The following is a 21,294-nucleotide window of genomic DNA, read 5'->3' as shown; positions in this document are numbered from 1 at the left end:
CAATTACTTCAAAACAAAAAGATAGGACAACCATCATCAGATACATTCGATTTCAAGATTACACAAATTTAGATTTCAGATATTTAGTTTATAAAAATGAAACCAGTTATTAACCTACAAGCATAATTAAAATACCTAGTTTCTGACTCAGAATTACGTTAGAATAAAATTTATATTAAAAAATACATCTAAAGTAAATAAACTAAATTAAAATTAATTCAAACCTATTAGAGTAAAAATGCCTAAAGTGTAAACTGAAGAAACTCTATTATATATCTTTAAGTCTCTTCTAATTCTAACTTTTTTGTTTTTAATAATTTTGTCACCGTCAGTTACTGGTTCAAACTTCAGCTACAAAACATAGCAGCAGCTAACTCTTAAGTGTGAGTTTCTTCTGTAATAAGCATGGTAACCTCTGGCTTGTATGCAGTGTTCCATTTTATCTGAAATGTAGTGCCCTATTTAATTTTGGAGATTTTTCTCCTCCGATCAACTTGCTCTATCAGATATATTCATTCTCCACGTTAGCTTTCTCTAGCCTTTAAATCATTTTTTAATGGCTTTCTACCATTTAATTTCAAAGATGCGTCTTGTCGTATTTTTCCTGACTTTTTTCAATCTCAGTGAAGATTCACTGTAATAAAATAGTCCATTTTCCAACAACAAATTTGTTTAAAAGTTATTCAAACTCATACAAGCATTCACTTTAAGACACATTTTAATATATTATAGAACACATATTTTAATTATGTTAATAAAAACCCCTTACCCTATGGCATTATGTACTTTATACAATGCTCTCCCTCTTTGCATCGATTTGTTTTTCCCACGCAATCAAGGACATGAGGATAGAGGACCATGCCAGAAAGATCAACTCAGGAAGTGATTTCACAATCTCCTGCACTCAAAAGGTTAAGTGTTGCCACTAGACAGTGGGGGAGAATGTGACAAACACTGATGTGGAATATGAACATGTATCATAGAAGATTCCCCTCTACCATGCTGGTAGTCCCACCCTTGGATCTCGCTACTGGCTCTGTTGACTTGGGCCTGATGCTGTAGGTGACCCACATATTGTACATACATGCTCATAAAAATGTGTTAAAGATACATGGGATCATATATCACTTCGAATTGGGTACTCAACTTTGGCATAGCACAATCTATAATTCCAAACATTAATTCTTATCACTAACAGTGTTCAAGGAGAAAAAAAAAGGCAACTCATCCAAATAACAAAGGTTTATGGGTCGTGCTGCTGCCTACATTAGAGTGTAGCAGTGCTTAGGTTAAGAAAAAAAATTAATTAAGCTCTTAAATATAACTCCTCTCAGATTGCACAAATGTAATAGACTTTTTGCTTAACAAAGTACCGTTTCCCAGCATCGCCAAGCATCTTTTTTCTTGCATCTTGTTGGGGTTTTCCACCTGGTGGTGCTGAATATTCTTGCATTACAGTACTGTTCCTAACAGTTACAAGGGAGACTGAGAACTATTTTTCAATATGAAAAAAATCATATTATACTCAAATATGTATACATGTGGGTTAGAAGTAACAAGCATAGCCTAATACTTATTGATGTCTCCCACTGTCAATTACATAAGCATTGAACACTAGAATTGAAAATCTTGTTATTTGTATTTAAAAGTTAATAAGGTTTAATTACTAGTTTAAAAAGTTAAATAAAAATCCCATTCTTACTAATATAATTTGATTACAATTGTTTATATCAATTATTTGTATAATGCACTGCAATTTTAATAAAAAATTTAATATCAAAGAAGAAAAAACTCAAAAACACACAAACAACTTCAGTTTTTCAATCTTCTACTTTATACTTTTGCTGTAAACATATTTAAACTTTGTACATGTTAAGTGCATTTTATTTTTTATCCTTTTTATTACTAGTGTTATTGGAATACAAATTACATGAAAATTCTGATTTTTAACAACAAAATCAATTATTGTGCTGAAATTAAGATAATAAATGTACTAAAATAAAAATGTACTATTTTTTTTTTACTCACCCAAGTGTTGTCATCCTAAAACACCCAGATATGTCTCAAGAGTAATTAAGTTCATGATTTTTAATATTTTAATGCCAAATTATAGGCATTTAAATAAGTAGAACTTATTCCTTTTTAAAAATCTTGTCATTTTGAAGTTGCTTTGTTGTTGTTTGTTAAAGTAGCAGTATAAGACTTGTTTTATTTAATGGATTGCTGTGTAACTTTTAAATATTCAGACTCACGTTTTTGCTGGCCTCTGTTGGTACTCCAGCCTGGGCTCTAGGGAGATTTGAGATGAACTCACATGCCGCGCCATTGTCTGATGAAGATCTGTAGAACTTCTTTCCCAGTCTGGGACCTGGGGACATAGTGCAAGGTAATCTCTTGGGGCCAAGCTTGCCATTCTACTTGGATGTCAAAAACATAAAATTTTAGAAATGGAGGTGACTTCAGTGATCATTCAGCCCTGCCCATCATGGGTGAGATCACTGAGATCAAGGAAAGTCTGTAACTTTCTTGAGCCCAAATCTAGTTATGGAAAAGGAGGCAATCCTTTTCCTCCAATGCATCAAATATATAGCATGTATTTTCTGAGGGCATATTTAGGAGATGTTTCTTCACAGATGTTTTGATTCTTTGAATAACACTATAACCATGGAAGCAAAATCAGTTAGCTATCAAAGAAACAAAGGAAGGAAAGAAAGGAGGCAGAGAAGGAAAAATGGAAGGAGGAGAGGAAAATAGCAATCCTGAGCCAATAAAATACCACCTTCACTTTCGGGAAATATGACATGGTCTTGTTACAGGAAAAAGGAAAAAAAAAAAACAGCCTCCCTAAGTCAATGTTCAGAGATAGAACATTAATTTAGCAGCAGCTTAGATGCTTTGCCTTCATTTCCATCTGCATGTTGCAGATTTATTTTTTTAATATGACATGGAATAAAAAGGGCAACTTCTGAAGCAAATTGAGATCTTGCAATCCAAAGCAAATCATGTTACTTATGCATCAACCAATCTGAAACTGTCCTTCAGAAAATTAGAAATAACGTACTTTCATTAAAAAAAAAATATTTACTTGTACATTAGGTGTTTATGGAATTACTGTGAGGTATTATACCTTCCATCTCCCTCTTTCCTGCTGTCAAGATGACATGAATTTCTTTCCTAAAGTCATCAAAGACTGAATGTAAATAAATGGAAAAGAAAGCAGCCAAGACCTGAATCTCAGCCTTAAATGTTACTCTGTGCCACATCCCAACCTTTTATGGTTAGTGTGGTTCAAGAAAACAGCCTGTCATAAAAAAAAAACAAACAAACCAAAAAAAAAAACCTCTTCCCATCCTTCTTAATGTTGCTGTAAATTCTTTCATAATAAACAAATTCAAGCCACAAATGCAAATATACTAAAATAATCATGTTAAACACTTGCTTAAAAATCAATGTGGTCTCTTATTTGGCATAAGACAGAGTCTCAACTCCTTAGAATATCTATCTTGAGTCTTAAATTTCTGATCCAAACCTATCCTACTTTTTGACCCATAAACTCTAACTCTCTGCCACATACCTAGTCATCATTACTCCAAAACAAAGATTTCACCCTCTGTACTTTTCCCCATGCTGTTTTATTATCCCAAAGAACCCTCCTGAGTGGAGCACATATGGCAAAATCCTTTAAACCTCATATCTGTTTTTTTGTTTGTTTTCCCTGCAGTTTCCCATGACTCTTAAGGCTACAAATTCCTTCTTCATCTGTAATTTCCTGATTCTTCACAATTTTGTCTTGCAGCATTTATGCTGAATTTTAACTGTTTATGGATTTACCTTCCCTGCTAGACTCTGAGTTCCTAAGGGATAGAATAGGACAATACTTTATTCATTTTTATATGCTCAGCAACTAGTAGGGCACTTGCCACATGTAGACCCAAAAAATGTTTTGTGAAAATGAATCAACTCTTCCAGGGAGCCTATTAGCTTCAAATTATACCAACGTAGACATTACTAATGTAACTCTTTTTTGAGGGCAGATTTTTTTTTTTTTTTTTTTTAGGAAAGAGGGTAGAGAATGCTTGAGGGCATCAAAGGTGAGAAAAATGTACAAAATATTTTATGACATTTTCTCTTAATATATTTGCAGTTGTAGCATCTAGTTATACGACTGCAGAGGAAAAACATCTTTTTTTTGTTTGTTTATTTCAATGCTGATGTAGCACTTGGCCAGCAGAGGGAGAAAATACAATATGAAATACAAGCAGCAACGTTTAGTGCTCTCCTTTACAAATTATGTGATTTCATATATATTTTTTTTAATTTAGAGTATATATGACTTTGATTCAAGAATAGGTAGTTATTCAGATAATCTCTACCAACTCCCCAAATTTGAAGTCTTACCCTTAGTTTTATTTAGGTTTAAAAAAGTCAGCAGTGTATTTTATTTGATAGTCAGCAGCTCTCAGCTGATGCATTAGAGAAGGAAATGGCAACCCACTCCAGTGTTTTTGCCTGGAGAATCCCAGGGATGGGGGAGCCTGGTGGGCTGCCATCTATGGGGTTGCACAGAGTCGGACATGACTGAAGCAACTTAGCAGCAGCAGCAGCAGCTCTCATCTGAAATTAACGGAAAATTATGTCTTTCAGAGAGAGCTTCAATTGCCAGATGCTCATTCCTCCTCTCACTGCACACTAATGAAATGAACCAGGATATTTAGTCACTAGGTATTCAGTTGCATGGGTTTGAGAACAGTTAGCCAAGATCTGATGATGTAAAGTGGAACTCTTTCTCCCCAGTAGCAAGAGACATGCTAATAAGATGAACTGCGGTGGGGAGGTGTGGGTAGAGTACAATTGCCCATGGTGAGCCAGGAATGAAACATATATATTTTTCCAACCTGCCAAATTAATACTATTTATAATAGATAAAATGTGTATTAGCAAATAGGTAAAATGAGGATGACTATTCACATCAAAACTTGATTCTTTCCGTAAAATACAATTCACAGCTCTCATTAGTACACATCAAATAAAATTAGATCTTTGAAACATGACGCATAAAGTTTTCACATCCATTGAAAACATCAACTGTTTAGGTAATACAGCTTACAATGAAAACAAAGCTGAGTGAACATTAGCAGCAGTTACAGATACTTTGCATTAAATACAACGTACCACCCTCCTTCCTGAAATAGTAGAGACTATAGCATCATTTTCTTCATACTCTCTCTGCTGCTGCTAAGTCGCTGCAGTCGTGTCCGACTCTGTGCAACCCCAGAGACGGCAGCCCACCAGGCTCCCCCATCCCTGGGATTCTCCAGGCAAGAACACTGGAGTGGGTTGCCATTTCCTTCTCCAATGCATGAAAGTGAAAAGTGAAAGTGAAGTCGCTCAGTCGTATCCGACTCTTAGTGATCCCATGGACTGCAGCCCACCAGGCTCCTCCATCCATAGGATTTTCCAGGCAAGAGTACTGGAGTGGGGTGCCATTGCCTTCTCCGTCATACTCTCTCTAGCCATACCCTTTTTTGCTTGGCTTCTTCTCCCTTTCCCATGAACCTGCTTGTATTCTTAAATTAACTATTTCAATAAATATCATCAGCATTATCCAGCCTATTATCCAAATCCCAAATTTAGACTTCATCCATAACACCTCCTTTTCCTTTATTTCCACATCCAAATATTCAGAAGTATTACTGGTTTCTACCACTTCCGTATGTTTCAACCTGATACAGTCATCACAAATACCATTGCCACTGACTTAGCTTAAGCCACATCTATTCCTTCTCTCCATTAGTTCATCACCTCGTCTTACTATAGTCTTGCTTTCCTAGAAACCTATCTACAGTGTATCCAGATAATTTTAATTGTTTTCAATTTTGAGATAATTATGGGTTCATATGTAATTATATTAATAAGAAGTAATACAAAGAGGTTCTATGTACCCTTTACTCAATTTCTCCCAATGTAACATCTCCCAATGATAACTCCCCTAATGCAATATCTTAACCAGAATATTATAGTACATTTCCATCATTACAATACTTCCTCCTGTTACCCTTTTATAATGATACCTACTTCCTCTTTCCATCCCTTTTCTGTTTCTATAATTTTGTCCCTTCAAGAATATTATGTAATTTTAATCATATATTATGGAATTTGGGGGGATTATTTTTCATTTTGCATAAATCTATGGACTGTTAGGTATATTCATAGTATGTTCCTTCTGTTGTCAAGCAGTTTTCAATGATCCTGAAGTACCACAATCATTTAGTCACCTATTGAAGGACATCTGAGTAGTTTTCAGTTATTGGCTATTACTGTAAAAACACAGAAAGGTTTTTGTGTGAACCTGTTTTTATATTTCTGGAATAAATGTCCAGGAGTGCAGTTGCTGTGTCATATGGTAGGTACAGGTTTACTTTAAAAGAGAATGCTAATCTTTTCCAAAATGACTGTGCCATTCCACATTCCCACCAGCAAAGTGTAAATGGTACAGTTTCTTTGCGTCCTCACCAGCATTTAATCTTGTTATTTTTTAGTCATTTGATCAATATGTAGTGATATTTCATTGTGGCTTTAATTTGCATTTCCCTAATGGCCAATGATGTTAAACATCTATTCATGTGCTTATTTGCCATCTGTATTTTCTCTTCAGTGAAATGCCTCCTCATTTGTTTTGCCCATTTTCCAATTAGACTATTCATCTACTGTTGAGTCTCAAGATTTTATTATATATTCTAGATACTAGTCCTTTGAGGGGCATGTGGTTTACATGTACATTTTCCTAATGTATCTTATTTTTTCATTCTTCTAATAGAGTCTTTCACAGAGCAAAACTTTTAAATTTTGATAAAATCTAACTTATCAATTTTTCCTTTTATGGAACACATTTATGGTATGAACTCTAAGAAATTTTTGCCTACTTTTTGATCACACAGATTTTCTGATAACTGTATGAAATTGTACATTTATGTTCATGATCCATTTTGAGTTAATTTTTGTATAAGGTGTGGGACTCGGGTCAAGATTGATTTTTTTATTATAGATATCTAGTTGTTCCAATTGGAGAAGGAAATGGCAACCCACTCCAGTGTTCTTGCCTGGAGAATCCCAGGGACAGGGGAGCCTGGTGGGCTGCCGTCTATGGGGTCATACAGAGTCGGACACTACTGAAGCGACTTAGCAGCAGCAGCAGTTGTTCCAATATAATTTCTTTAAAATAGTATTTATCTTCCATTGAGTTGCATGTGCATTTTTGTCAGAAACCACTTGTGTATATTTATATGAATCTATTTGTGGGCTGTCTAGATGGCTGTACAGGTCTCTGTGTCTAACTCTCAGCCCATGGTACACAGTACTGATTACTATAGATATATAAGAAGTTTGGCATTTTCTTAAAAACAATGGCCATTAATAAGAGCAGAAGGATTCTATGGAGTAAGTTGAAGGAAAGTGTAAACAGTTTGACCCTATGAAAACATGTGCAACCAAACAATATAATTTGAGTACACTGAGTTAGAAGGATATGAGCGACAAGTCCTGTTGAAGGAGTCTATAAAAAGGACAGCTTAGAGCAGCAGACCTCAGAAGCCAGCCACCAGGGTTTAGGGCACAGGAATCCTGTAGGAAGAGTCCGTAGGACCATCATTCTTTTAAATTTCAGGCCTTGTTTTACCTCGTCCACTCATTTTAAGTAAACGCAGCCCCTATTCTCTGGGGCACTGGGACAAACAAAAAGTTGCCTTGAGCACAGAACCACAGACATTTCCCACTCAGCAGCACCCTCTTCTGACTAATCGGATGCCCTAACCTGTTTTTAGCTTCTAGAGCCTACTCCAGCCACTGCTTACCTAATCCTTATTCATCCTTTGTACCATCTCCTTACCTCCCTACCCTTTGGATCCAAGTTTCAACAAATATTAGCTATTGTTATCTTCAGTGTCTTCCTCAGCATACATACACCCACACATACATGCACTCCTTTGATCTATGTAAACAAATTTTATGTATGAGAGCCTTTGGTCTCAGGTCTGAAATTGACAGTCTGCCTAATCCATTATTTCTTGCCTGATTTCTCAATTGGAAGAAGGGGACAAATACAACCACATTCAAAAAGAAAAATGTCAATCTAGGTTCAAGGATAAACATGATATGTCCAAACATAAAGTAATTTTAGATGGCTGATTACCAAGAGAGTTTAAAAAAAAAAAAAAGCTCAGCTTTGGACTGAAAATGGATATTTAAGCTGGTTGAGCAAAGAGGAGAAGGCAATGGCACCCCACTCCAGTACTCTTGCCTGGCAAATCCCATGGATGGAGGAGCCTGGTAGGCTGCAGTCCATGGGGTTGAGAAGAGTCGGACACAACTGTGCAACTTCACTTTCACTTTTCACTTTCATGCATTGGAGAAGGAAATAGCAACTCACTCCAGTGTTCTTGCCTGGAGAATCCCAGGGACGGGGGAGCCTGGTGGGCTGCCGTCTCTGGGGTCACACAGAGTCGGACACAACTGAAGCGACTTAGCAGCAGCAGCAGCAGAGCAAGGATTAGCAATGACCCCCAAAGATTTAGTCTAATGTACTTGGGACGAAGACGAAAGTGAAAAGATTAATATTTTAGTTATCTATACCCAGTTTTATGCTTTTTGCTATGTCCATTGCCGCTTGCTATATTATTTGCTTTTTTCTTTAAATCAAATCACTTTTTAACTTAAACTTATTCATAAATTTTGTATCACTCTCATCGATGCAATTCCAGTAATTTCTTATAAGTGTCTAACCACCCAAATTGTAAATGCTCATTGCTCTATGGCTTTAAGTTATCCTCCATGACAGTAGGGGTTCCTGTATCAAAAATTGTGTGTGTTCACACAGTGATCCTCCACTGATTAATGACAGACAAAGTACTGGGAATTATCATATTGTGTATGATTTATCCTAGTGATTCACCTTGGCATAAAGAAAAATACCTTAAGTAACTTAAAATAGCTCACTCTTATCTAAAATGTAAAGAAAAGATAATGCCACAATTTCCAGGGTTCAGTCTTTATAGCTCCTCAATATATCCCTCCAAGAGCAGACATAGTAGTCATGGACTATAATAGTAACATATTTTTATGAGCAAATATATAACAACATTGGTATCACTTAATCTAGAATATTATCATGACCTATATTTCTATAATATAGTGCTTATCTTATTCCAATATTTCATGTAATAGCAGGGGGAGGGTGATGAAAGAGGCCAGGAATCAATAACTATTATATAGAAATAGTGAAATTTAATATGACAAAGTTAACTTGACTGAGTCTGAAACAATATGGAACTGGCTATTTCAGGATAGTGAATGAAGCATTACAAGGACTAAAATAAGGTTAAGGGTATAGATACAGAGAAAGAAAGGTGGAGTCTTAGAAATGGAAGCTGGGTAATATATGTAATGTAGTCAGTGGGAATTTGCTATATGACTCAGGGAACTCAAACTGGGGCTCTGTGATAACCTAGAAGGGAAGGATGGGGTGGGAGGTGGGAGCAAGGCTCAAGAAGGAGAGAACACTGTATACCTATGGCTGATCCATGTTGATGTATGGCAGAAAAAACACAATATTGTATTATCCTACAGTTAAAAATAAATAAGGAAAGAAGGAGAAAAACGAAAAAAAGAAATGGAGGCTGGAGATAAGGACATGTCTCAGATCTTACAAAGCATTACAGGCCATGTCAGAGATTTTGGTCACCATTCTCATGATAAGAGAAACAGACCAGCTTTCAACTCAACCAAAAGACTTCATTATAGTACTGCTTAGTGATAATCCACTTGTTTTCAAATCAGACCCCAATGAATAATTATTCTACCTGTAAATATTTCCCATCACTCATTTAAAAAAAAAAACCTTCAGAATATTGATGTCTGCCTACATCAGTAACTGTGGCCAGGTTATATATGTTTATTTCTGAGCTCTTGATTGTACATTTAAATCAGAATTTTAAAAAAATGTCTTAAATGAACATTTTGGCTGATTTGTGTTTTGGAGGAGCTTACACTTATGGACATACTTTGAGAAATAAACAGACTTTATTTAAAGAACCAATTGTAAAGCCATGGATGATTCATGTTGACATTTGACAGAAAACAACAAAATTCTGTAAAGCAATTATCCTTCATTTAAAAAATAAATACTTTTTTTAAAAAAGAACCAATTGGTTTGAAGATTTTTAAAGGTTGTGTTTAGCCCAAGTTCTTAAACGTTGCTCCTGACTTGTGGGGTACAGAATGAAAATATAATTTAGCTGCGTGGTGTTGTGTGACAAGCCAACTTGTTTTCAACTTCTGATTGAAATGATTATAATGTGAAGCTGATATTTAGCAAGCAAGCATCTTTCCTTCCATCACTCCACTTGGTCACATATTTCCCACTCTCAGTGCTCAATACACTTGTAAATCCTTAGGAACTCTAGAGTGAATTGACATGGGATCTATCCTGCAACTTTGAAAAGTCAGCTAATGTAAAATGTTCTTAGGTACATTCGTCCAGGGTACTTGTCAGCAATTTTTCAGAGGCCTAATATAGATTCGGTATTTCAAAATCCTACAAGTACTACTCTCACTTCGGCTAAAGCCAGGTAGATTTTTGATAAATGGCTAGCAGGCATCTGGGGGAGAAGAATAACCAGGTCACAAAAGTGCACCAAGAGTTGCTGCCCAAACTCCCCAGAAAGAAAACGGGAGACTGGAATTTGATCTCATATAGGCCAGAGTCTCCAAAGGAATGTCCTGAAAAATTCTGCATTGTCTGTTTTTCTGCTTTCAGTGACATTACTGCTTTTTTTTTTTTTTTTTTTAACTTTCTTTTTCATCCCAGCTTACATTTGGTGGGACTGGAATCAGCATAGAGAGATAACAAAGGTGAAAAGGTATCACATCTTTCCTTTTTCCTTTTGTATAGCACGGAGCTCCTCTTTATTCCTTTCTGCAATCTGAGAAAAATATAGGTCCTGGACATTTCAAAGGTTAGGAATTTAATGGGCGAGAGAGAAATATATTCTGTAGCTTCTGCAGCGGGATATTACCCTGTGGGTGATCTCATAAGTCTATGAGTTGATGACAGATACTTGGAAGTATGAAATCAAGCTTGCCTAGAATATCTGTTCACACTTTTCATTAGGGACTCCTCCCAGACTCTATTAGAAAGTGCACCTATTCCCACAATAATTTCAGAATAGCCTGGTGGTGGTGGTTTAGTCACTAGGTCATGTTCGATTCTTGCAACCCCATGGACTATAGCCCGCTAGGCTCCTCTGTCTATAAGTTTTCACAGACAAAACTACTGGAGTAGGTTGCCATTTCCTTCTCCAGGGGATCTTCCCAACCCAGGGATCTAATCCTGGTCTCCTGCATTGCAGGCAGATTCTTTACTAACTGAGCTACAAGGGAAACCCCCTCTGAATAGTCTAAGTAACCCCTAAAAATAGGATTCAAAGGGAGCAGAGTTAGAATTATGCAGAGAAAATGTACCTCAACCATGCTATTTGTTCTTAAAATATTAAAGCTTCTTGGTAGACAGAATAGTGTGTAATATTGCACCTTCCATCACCAGAATCTCATTTATATTCATGCATTCATATGTCTTTTCTCAAAATATATCTAGGTCTATCATCTCACATTATGTCTTATAATTTTGTAAGGTTCCCGCAGTCAGACAAACCCAAATCATAAAAGGAGAGTCTGATGAGAAGTTAAAAATCACTAGGGATAAATGTCCTTTATTTACTTTCACAGGAAACCAGGAGTCTGTAATTGATTTTCAAATATGTCTTGGGACATGGCCCTCAATGTCTCAAGATAATGTCTCACTAGAAATCTGTGTCTACTATTATAGGTAAAGAGCTAAACATTTAAAGCCCATAATAAAGCACCTCAAAGGTGGGGTAGGTAAACTAGTCTTAGAGATAGCAGGGCACCATGATATTCTAGAATTCCTTGGAGCAACTGGTCCACTGTGTATTTTTTGCATGTTGACTGGAGCCTGAATAGCATGGCTTAAATGGCTGGATATATCTGGGACAGCTCTTCTGAGGTGATACATCTCTGAGGTTTTCTCCTGGTTGTGGGTTGTACTCCTTGATTCTTCTCCACATTGAAGCCCCTGAGGCTAGAACATCTAAACAACAGTTTCATTCACTTGTTTGGGACTTGGGATGAGACAGTTAGAAGAGCTGGATCTGGTCAGGTTCTTTTTTGCTGTCCTTTTGGCCTAAGTGGCTCACTCTGGCTTCCTCACAGACTGATGGTCTCAGAGTAACTTCCTACAACGCAGCTGGTTTCCCCCAGAGTGACTGGACTAAGGTGGAGCAGAAGCTGCAGTGCTTCTTACAAAGCCACAGAAATAAGAGAATAATACTGCTGCTGCATAATGCCAGTCAAGTCACTCAGATCTAAGGAGAGGGGAAGTGGACTCCACCAATGGATAACTCTGCAAAGAATCTGCAGCATTTTTAATATAGCATCTCACGAACAAAAAGACAGTCACAATGAGAACATATATGCATTTAATTCTCTTCTTCTCTTACGTACACTGGAAAAGCTACTCAGTTTTCCTGTGCTTCTGTTTTTCCTATCTGCAAAGTGCTAAAGATGATTTCTGCCCCTTTCTTCTTACCAGAAATCGAGACACAATACAAAAGGTAAAAAAAAATGGTATTACATTAAGTTATTTGAAGAAAAATATATTTAAAATAGCATAAGAGTTAATATCCTTACCTTTGGGGTAAGGCAAAACTAAATTTAGGATAACCTGCCACTTATTGTTGAAGGCCATAGGTAAATTATCCAGTATCACTGAGCCTTACTTCCCTCACTTCTAAAATAGGGAAAGATAGATAAGTTAAATTATTATGCTGTACACCTTAAACTTATACATTGTGGTGTGTCAATTATATCTCAGTAAAGGTAGAAGGAAAATAACATAAAACAGGAAAGGACCACAGAGGCAACTTCATAGTATATAATATTTAGCATGCTTAACACAATTCCTATTATGCAACAAATACACATAGCTATTATAGTGAGCACATAGTTATTACAGTATATGTGCTTCCACCCAACTGTGAATTCATGAAGGTGAATGTTTGATAGAGATAGAGATTTTAGGATCAACTTTAGATATCCTGGTAAAGATCAGGCTCTATTCAATATCCTGGAGATGTCACTTTTGCAAAGGCAATGTGCTAGAAGGGATTTTTTTTTTCTCTTCTCTTTATTTTTCCAGTCAGTGCACAATACACTTCTTGTTACTGAGAGCCACCAGTAGGGAGGCACAATGTAATTAAAAGATTGATCTTCTGGAAACAATGCTTAATAACAGGCATGAAAAAGTGAGAGTAATTCTACATTTTCAAACACTGTCCTCAAGTTAATTTAACCTGAGCTGTTTGTGAACCACCTAGAAAGTCTGAGATCAATATGTCCAGGCGGAAATCAATGGACCAGACAGGAGAGGAGAGAAACTCCAATTGGCTAGTTCATTCAGATCAGTGGAGCTTTGTGAAAAAAGCACTTGGTGGAATATCCATTTTGTATGCTAACTGCTCAGCTGTGCAAGGGCAGTTTTCTGTAGTTTGCTTTTTCTCTAAAGGTAAAGATCAACTTTTGTGCATGTGGGTGTGCGTATATATATATGTGTGTGTGTTTGTATATATACGTTAAAAACATTTTGTATATTTAAAATCCCAAGGAAATAGAAAGTAGTTCTGAGAACATCCTTCTTTCTTCTATTTCAAAACCCACCCTTTAAACCAATCGACAGAAAATATACCCTGAAAAACCATCTACTACACTTGTTCTCAAATGTTCCTCACTTAAGAATCTTTGGGACATGACATTTTCATTGCTATCCTTTTGATCTGTTTATTTTATGCTCTTTACTATGCTTCTTGACCAACTTTCCTGTGTATTTTGATACAGTTTGTCTTTTCTATCAGTCTCTTATAGTTGATTACTTTTCTGCAGAAATTATTTCACTTCAACATTCATTGAGAAATGAGCATAAGCAAAGCCTGCCACAAAATGTTATTCATTATATTAGCTTTTATATCCCAATGGTACTGCCTTTGGGGCTTTTTCTCTCCTTTCCCTGAGTGAAAATTTGCCCTAAAAAACAGTAAGATTTACTTTTAGACTCCTGACTGTATTGTTAGCAATAACACAAACATCAGTAAAATGAATTAAAAAAAAAAAAAAACTGAGGCCAAAAGAATTTTCTGCATGGTTATAGGATTCAGCTTCCAAGAAATGTAAAAATTTTCACTTCTGAAAATCATTCAAGCCCATAAATAGCCTGTAAAGAAATAAAACAGAAAAACACCTAAACCAAAGGTGTCAGTGATTTTTGCCAGATCATCCAAATTGTGTGAAAATAGTGCTGTGTATAATCCTTTCAAAAATAGTGCAATTTGTGCTTCCAGAACACTTTTTTATTTTAAAAAATTGATGATGGGAATGGGTATGAATTTATTTGTTTCATGCTCATTTTCCATTCAGATAGATCTCAGCAGAGTGTAAGCATTTATTTTTCATGAGGGATATATCATATACAGGGTTTCCCAGGTAGCACTAGTGGTCAAGAACCTGACTGCCAATGCAGGAAACATAAGAGACACAGGTTCAATATCTGAATTAGAAAGATCCTGTCTGGAGGAGGGCATGTCAACCCATTCCAGTGTTCTTGCCTGGAGAATCCCATGGACAAAGGAGCCCAGCAGGCCACAGTTCACAGGATAGCGAAGAGTCGGACACAGCTGAAGCGACTGAACATGCATGCACAAACATATACACTAGAGCATATCTCACCTAACCAGTAATATATTTCATAGGAATGGATACATGACATCTTATCTTCCAATTGGCAGCTGAGAAATGTGTGAGGAATCTGAGAGTCGAGCTTAGAGGTAGGGACCAGAGAGCACTTCATAGAATGATCTTAGAGAAGCTCACCAGTTGTAAGCACAGCCACAAAGAAGGCCACATTAGAAAAACAGTTAAGTTCCACTTTTCTGACTGATGTATTGGAAAATGAAAAAAAAAAAAATGTTAGGTTTCCTACTATTAAATTTTTCATTAAGAATAAAATACAGAAAAGAAAGCTATCTAGGGAGAGAATGAACTCTTCTCTGAAGGATGAAATAGGATGGAGAGTAATTGTACAATCTTACAATATAATTTAACCATTGAGAATATTAAATTAATTTTTATTAAATATCTGCTTCATTGAGCCTAGTGGACCATGTGAGAAACACGGGCACACACACTATAAGCTTCCCAGAATAAACATCAGCAAACAAACCACACAATACCAAGGATTTTTGGTATTTCCCACTTTCACTCTGTTCTTGTGAAACACCCTAAATGCTTATCACATTATTCACAAAAAAATGACAAAATCTAGACCAAGTGAATGATTTTCTTGGACCAAGTGTGAGGAGCCAAAAACTAAGTGGAAAATGTTTTCAATTTTTAAGGTAAAATTCTTAAAATTACTCATTTGAATTGCTATCATGGTAAAAAATGTTGCATATTCTGACACTTCAAATATACCTGACTTTAAAGGAATCCAGTATATGAAAAGCTAGGTGGTTATTAGTTTCACAAAATGATTTCCCATAAGATGCCTCTAAATAGGATATACTTCTAATATATTTAAAATTGTATTACCTCTACAGAACTTAATTCACAAACAGCATTCCAAAAAATATTAAAAAGGTAGATCTATTTTTAAAAAGCATATATATTTTTAAAGTATATCTGTTTTCTCAATAATACTTTACATTAGTAGAACTAATTTTAGCCAAATGTATTTGAAACTAATTTCATTTTTTATATTTGATACTTCTAAAAACCCTTAAATTTGTCTGGGAAATTATTATTTGTTACCCATTTCAAAGTAAGAGAATCAAGACTCAGATAGGTGCATTTGCCCAAAGTCAGTCAGTCACCAAACGGCAGAGCCAGTGCCATGAACCAGGTCCTCGTTTAGACTTTTGCTTCTTTCTATCACAATAATACAAACCTCAGAATTTCACAAGTCCCTCTTTCTAGTAATAATATTTTTCTAAATGGACACACAATAGTTCCAAATCCTTTGTAAACATTTCTTCTCAGGATTTTGTTTGATTCCAGACTAGTTGCTGTTGTTTAGTCATTCAGTTGTGTCTGACTCTTTTGCAACCCCATGGACTGTGGCCCACCAGGCTCCTCTGTCCACGACAAGAATACTGGAGTGGGTTGCCATTTCCTTCTCCAGGGGATCTTCCTGACCCAGGGATCAAATGCATTTCTCCTGCATTGAATACTGGAGAATACTGGAGTAGGTTGCCATTTCCTTCTCCAGGGGAAGAATTTCCCAGGCAAGAATACTGGAGTGGGTTGCCATGTCCTTCTCCAGGGGATCTTCCTGACCTAGGGATCAAATGCATTTCTCATGCATTGGCAGGTAGGTTCTTTACCACTGAGCTATCAAGGAAGCCCCAGACTAGACCTATTGTGAAATAGTTGGATTAGAAGTATCTGTGCCAGTTCAGATAGATAAATCTCTTCTCACTTTAAATAATGTACTACTGCTTATGTTAATTCTGAATCACCAATGCATTGTTTCTTCTCAGAAATCCTCATTTATCTCAAATGTTACTGAGTTCAAAATTTCCAGTACCTGAGATGCCATCCATCCAGTAAAATATCCAAGTTTTTTTAAATGATAAGAATTCATGAAATTAAACTTGATGTACATCAATGTTTCATATACACACGTTTTTTTCCTTCTTTCTACTGTTAGAACCCACCTTGTTTGTATTAACTTTATAGGGGTTTATGTTTTCTTTGGTACCAAAATACCTATGTATTTATATACATGCATGTACATACACACACACATGCGCGTGTTTGTGTGTGGTCTTTGAACACTCAGAATTATGCTTAACATCATTAAAGTCCCTCTTAGGAATGTAAGATGCTAGAAATATACTTCTAGAGTCTCCCTGGTGGCCCAGTGGTAAAGAATCCAACTACAAATGCAGGAGACAAGGGTTCAATCCCTGATCCAGGAAGATCCCACATGCCACAGAGCTACTAAGCCTGTTCACCACAACTGTTGAGCCTGTGCTCTAGAGCCTGGGAGCTGCAACTATTGAGCCAAACACGCCACAACGATTGAGCCAAACATGCCACAACTACTGAGCCCCCGTGCCACAACGACTGAAGCCTGCATACCTGGAGCCCATGCTCTGCAACAAGAGAAGCCCCCGCCCCACAGCTAGAGAGTAGCATCCACTGGCTGCAACTAGAGGAAAGCCTGCACAGCAACAAAGACTCAGCACAGCCCAAAAATAAAGAAGTAAATGATTATTTTCTAAAAAGAAATATCCTTCTAGTATTTGTGCTTTTATTCAAAATGACTCTGTATATTGTCATCCTGCTTATTTAACTTACATGCAGAGGGCATCATGAGAAACGCTGGGCTGGAAGAAACACAAGCTGGAATCAAGATTGCTGGGAGAAATATCAATAACCTCAGATATGGAGATGACACCACCCTTACGGCCGAAAGTGGAGAGGAACTAAAAAGCCTTTTGATGAAAGTGAAAGAGGAGAGTGAAAAGGTTGGCTTAAAGCTCAACATTTCCTCCGGTCCCATCACTTCATGGGAAATAGATGGGGAAACAGTGGAAACAGTGTCAGACTTTTATTTTGGGGGGCTCCAAAATCACTGCAGATGGAGACAGCAGCCATGAAATTAAAAGACGCTTACTCCTTGGAAGGAAAGTTATGACCAACCTAGATAGCATATTCAAAAGCAGAAACATTACTTTGCCAACAAAGGTCCATCTAGTCAAGGCTATGATTTTTCCTGTGGTCATGTATGGATGTGAGATTTGGACTGTGAAGACAGCTGAGCGCCAAAGAATTGATGCTTTTGAACTGTGTTGTTGGAGAAGACTCTTGAGAGTCCCTTAGACTGCAAGGAGATCCAACCAGTCCATTCTAAAGGAGATCAGTCCTGGCTGTTCATTGGAAGGACTGATGCTAAAGCTGAAACTCTTATACTCTGGCCACCTCATGTGAAGAGTTGACTCATTGGAAAAGACTGATGCTGGGAGGGATTGGGGGCAGGAGGAGAAGGGAACGACAGAGGATGAGATGGCTGGATGGCATCATCGACTCAATGGACATGAGTTTGAGTAAACTCTGGGAGTTGGTGATGGACATAGAGGCCTGGCGTGCTGCAATTCATCGGGTCACAAAGAGTCAGACATGACTCAGCGACTGAACTGAACTGATTCTCATTTTTGGTATCTCAATTGCATTCTTAATTTGTTTGGGTTATAAATGTGACAGAGTTTTTTAACCCCTTTTACTATAAACATCACAAAAGATTTTGAGCAATACAAGTTCTGAGGCATGTGGGGAGTCTTATTTATTTCAGCCATTTTCTCAGCACATTTATTATTGTGCATTTTCTATGCACAATGAAAGTGTAACTGTGCATTGTATTAGCTTTTATAATCAAGAAGCAAAGGATTTTTCCATCGTTTCTCCCACATGATCTAATGAAATGAACATGTACCTAATTATGGAAATCACCAATTTGAAATCATGACATTATTGGGCACTCAAAGTGATTCTGACTTATGATTTTAGTGTTTTCCTTCTTTGAGAAGTGACATTTCCAGGCAGGCAGAGAATTAGAGTTTCTGTATTCTACATGATAATTAGCACACCTGATTCTTGTATTAATCACTTGGCTTTCGATTGTGACAGGGACTGTCAGAATGAAGACCCTTGAGTTATCAGCTGGTAGACTTCAGATTTAATCCTCTCTGCATTACCCATAAGTGGAAGTCAAATTTATGTAGGAGTTCATTTTCAATAGGCTGTTAACTTCCCCAGCTTTCTTAGCCTTCACCAGAGCCATCTGTTTTTTCTACTCTGCCCATGGTATTTCAATCAAATCATTGTTTTAAGGTGCTATGAAAAAAAAATTAAAACTAAGTAAAGAACCAAATTGTTTATTGTATCAGGTTAGCATGGTCCAGGTTTTAAGTGTTCATAGTGTTTTCTTCCTTTCCTCTGTTGTCTCTTCTTTTAGATGTTGTATTTCCCCTTGGGTCACAAACCTCCCTATCAGTCTATTCCTCCTGACATACTTCCTGGAATACAAGTCAAGTAACAGCATTTAGCTACCTGTTTGACTCTGGAGAATTAAATAAATTTCATATTTGACTTTCTGGATTCTTGATCCACTTTGCCCACTTAATGACTAAAGTTCACTTCATTTCAGACAAGATATGTGAATCACACTTCTACTCTTATTAAAGTACAGTGTGCTTTTCTGACAAGTTGCCTATGAGTTTCCAGTAAGTATTTGGGAACGGAATGCTCTCTCAACAGCCTTAGGATAGCACTTTGTACTTTTAAAGAGATTACAAATACATTATGCCATTTGATCCTCATAAAACCCCTCTGAGAGAGGCTGGACACTTTAAAGACAAAAGAAATAGGCTCAAAGAGATTTTCTAACAAAGCTGGTTAGTTAGTGGTGAGATTAGATCTCCTGGTGTTTTGTGTGTATTCTTTCCACCACAGTGAAAATTTAGCTGTAAGAGTTGAAAGGAAAATTATCTAACACTTCAACACACCATTTTTAAAGTTTGCTGGTTTCTTGTTATTTAAGGTTTTTAAAAACTATACACTGTAGATAAGTTAGAAAACCTTGAAAATATAAGTAGGATGAAATTTACCGATGTCAATACCTGTAAGAAAATGATTTTCCTGATTATGTTCCTATATATTTATACAGTTGACATCATGCCAAGATTAAAATTCAATTTATTTATACTATCAGTTTCTAATGATATCAGGAATATGTCTCCATGCTGTGAATACTGTCAGAAATTTTAAAGATAATATTTTATCATCTGGATGTATCATTTATGATAATAAATTTATGATAAATGTTATGATGTCATTTATGATAAATGTTGCAGTATACTATTATCAGATAATCATGCTTTTCCTAATTTTTCACATCATTAATAATAATGTAATAAACAAGCTTGGAATTACATCTATAAAAATTAAGATGACTAGTCATAGGGTATAATTGTTTTTAATATAATTGCTACAAATTGTCAAAAGTTTTCCTAGAGCTTTGTATCAATATAAAACTCATCTAATAATGGAGATTAATACACAACATTAAAATGTATAGTCTAATTTCTTATTCCCCAATTCAATCAACTTGTTGACTAGTTTTGGTTTGCATTCCCTTATTAGTGCTTTTCTTTCCAACCTTAGGGGGGACATTTCTGATTCTTTTCTCTCCATAATATTGTAAGCACACTTTTCCTCCTTAAATCTATTTTTGCAGGTCACTCATTCTCCCCTACCATGTCCAGAGTTCAGTGAGTTTTCAGTCTCATGCAACTGGAAAGAATTTCAAAAAGAAGTTACCAGATCCTCTTTATCCATGTAGTTCTCCAGTGTTCTATTCTTGGAGGGTAGTATTTTTCCCATGAAAAATTGATGCTTTACTTTCCCAGATTTTGGACAGAATGACAATTCACTATGATTAAGACTTACAAGGTAAAATGTTGACTTACTCAAGTCTATCTCTTCTTCCTTATAATTGGAGGAATTCTTACTCTTGTTGGTTAAGTCATTAGGGGGGGAAAAAAAAAAACTGCCCAAACACTATTTTGCTTTCACTTGTTTTAGAGCATTATAAAAGCAATGCCATATTTTATAGAGCCTTCTGGAACTTGCTCCTTCACTTAACAAGACACTTTACCTATGTAGATGAATGCATTGGTAGTGCATTTTCACTGCTATGCTTTTATGCAACAGAATTCTATACAAGTTATTTATTGATTTTTCTGAACATGCATACTTAAGCTGTTTTTAATTCTTTAACATTAATTCTAATTCCATGAACATTCTTATATGCATTTCCTGGTGCATATTTGCAGACTTTTTCCCAGGATAAATAAATAGTTGAATTACTGGGTTATAGTAGGTCACTTTTTTTTCCCGCACCACAAAGCATGTGGGACCTTAGTTCCCCCAACCAGGAACTGACCCCCTGATTCCTGCAGTGGAAGCACAGAGTCTTAACCACTGGACTGCCAACATAGTCCCAGCAGGTCATTGTGAGAAGAAATATAAAGCAAATTTGAAATAATTATCATCTTATTCATAGAACTAGGTACTCACAACTTTCCTGGGTTGCTCTGTTTAAGGCAAGATGAC

General features: G+C 36.4%; 1 protein-coding gene across 15 annotated transcripts in view; it reads right to left on the bottom strand.

The window, feature by feature from the left end:
* The window catches only part of LOC147363331 (uncharacterized), a 342,275-nt gene that overhangs the window by 116,237 nt on the left and 204,744 nt on the right, over positions 1-21,294 (bottom strand). For 11 of the 15 annotated variants that reach the window (XR_015136976.1, XR_015136983.1, XR_015136981.1 and 8 more), the window contains one exon: positions 2,253-2,368. Coding sequence is in view for 6 of the 15 variants with exons in the window: in XM_086327053.1 (XP_086183179.1) it covers positions 2,253-2,368 (116 nt within the window). In the remaining 9 variants the exon portion in view is untranslated. Of the gene's footprint in view, positions 1-227; positions 1,467-2,252; positions 2,369-21,294 lie in introns of those variants that run through there. The other 4 variants (XM_086327052.1, XM_086327050.1, XR_015136986.1 and 1 more) reach the window with 3 other exon arrangements.

Source organism: Bos grunniens, chromosome 11, assembly GCF_055505025.1.
Source record: "Bos grunniens cultivar Pamir isolate PY7600 chromosome 11, Bosgru_T2T1.0, whole genome shotgun sequence".
Lineage (NCBI taxonomy): Eukaryota > Metazoa > Chordata > Mammalia > Artiodactyla > Bovidae > Bos > Bos grunniens.
The sequence above is the reverse complement of the archived record's forward strand: the minus strand, read 5'-3'. Positions and strand labels throughout refer to the sequence as shown.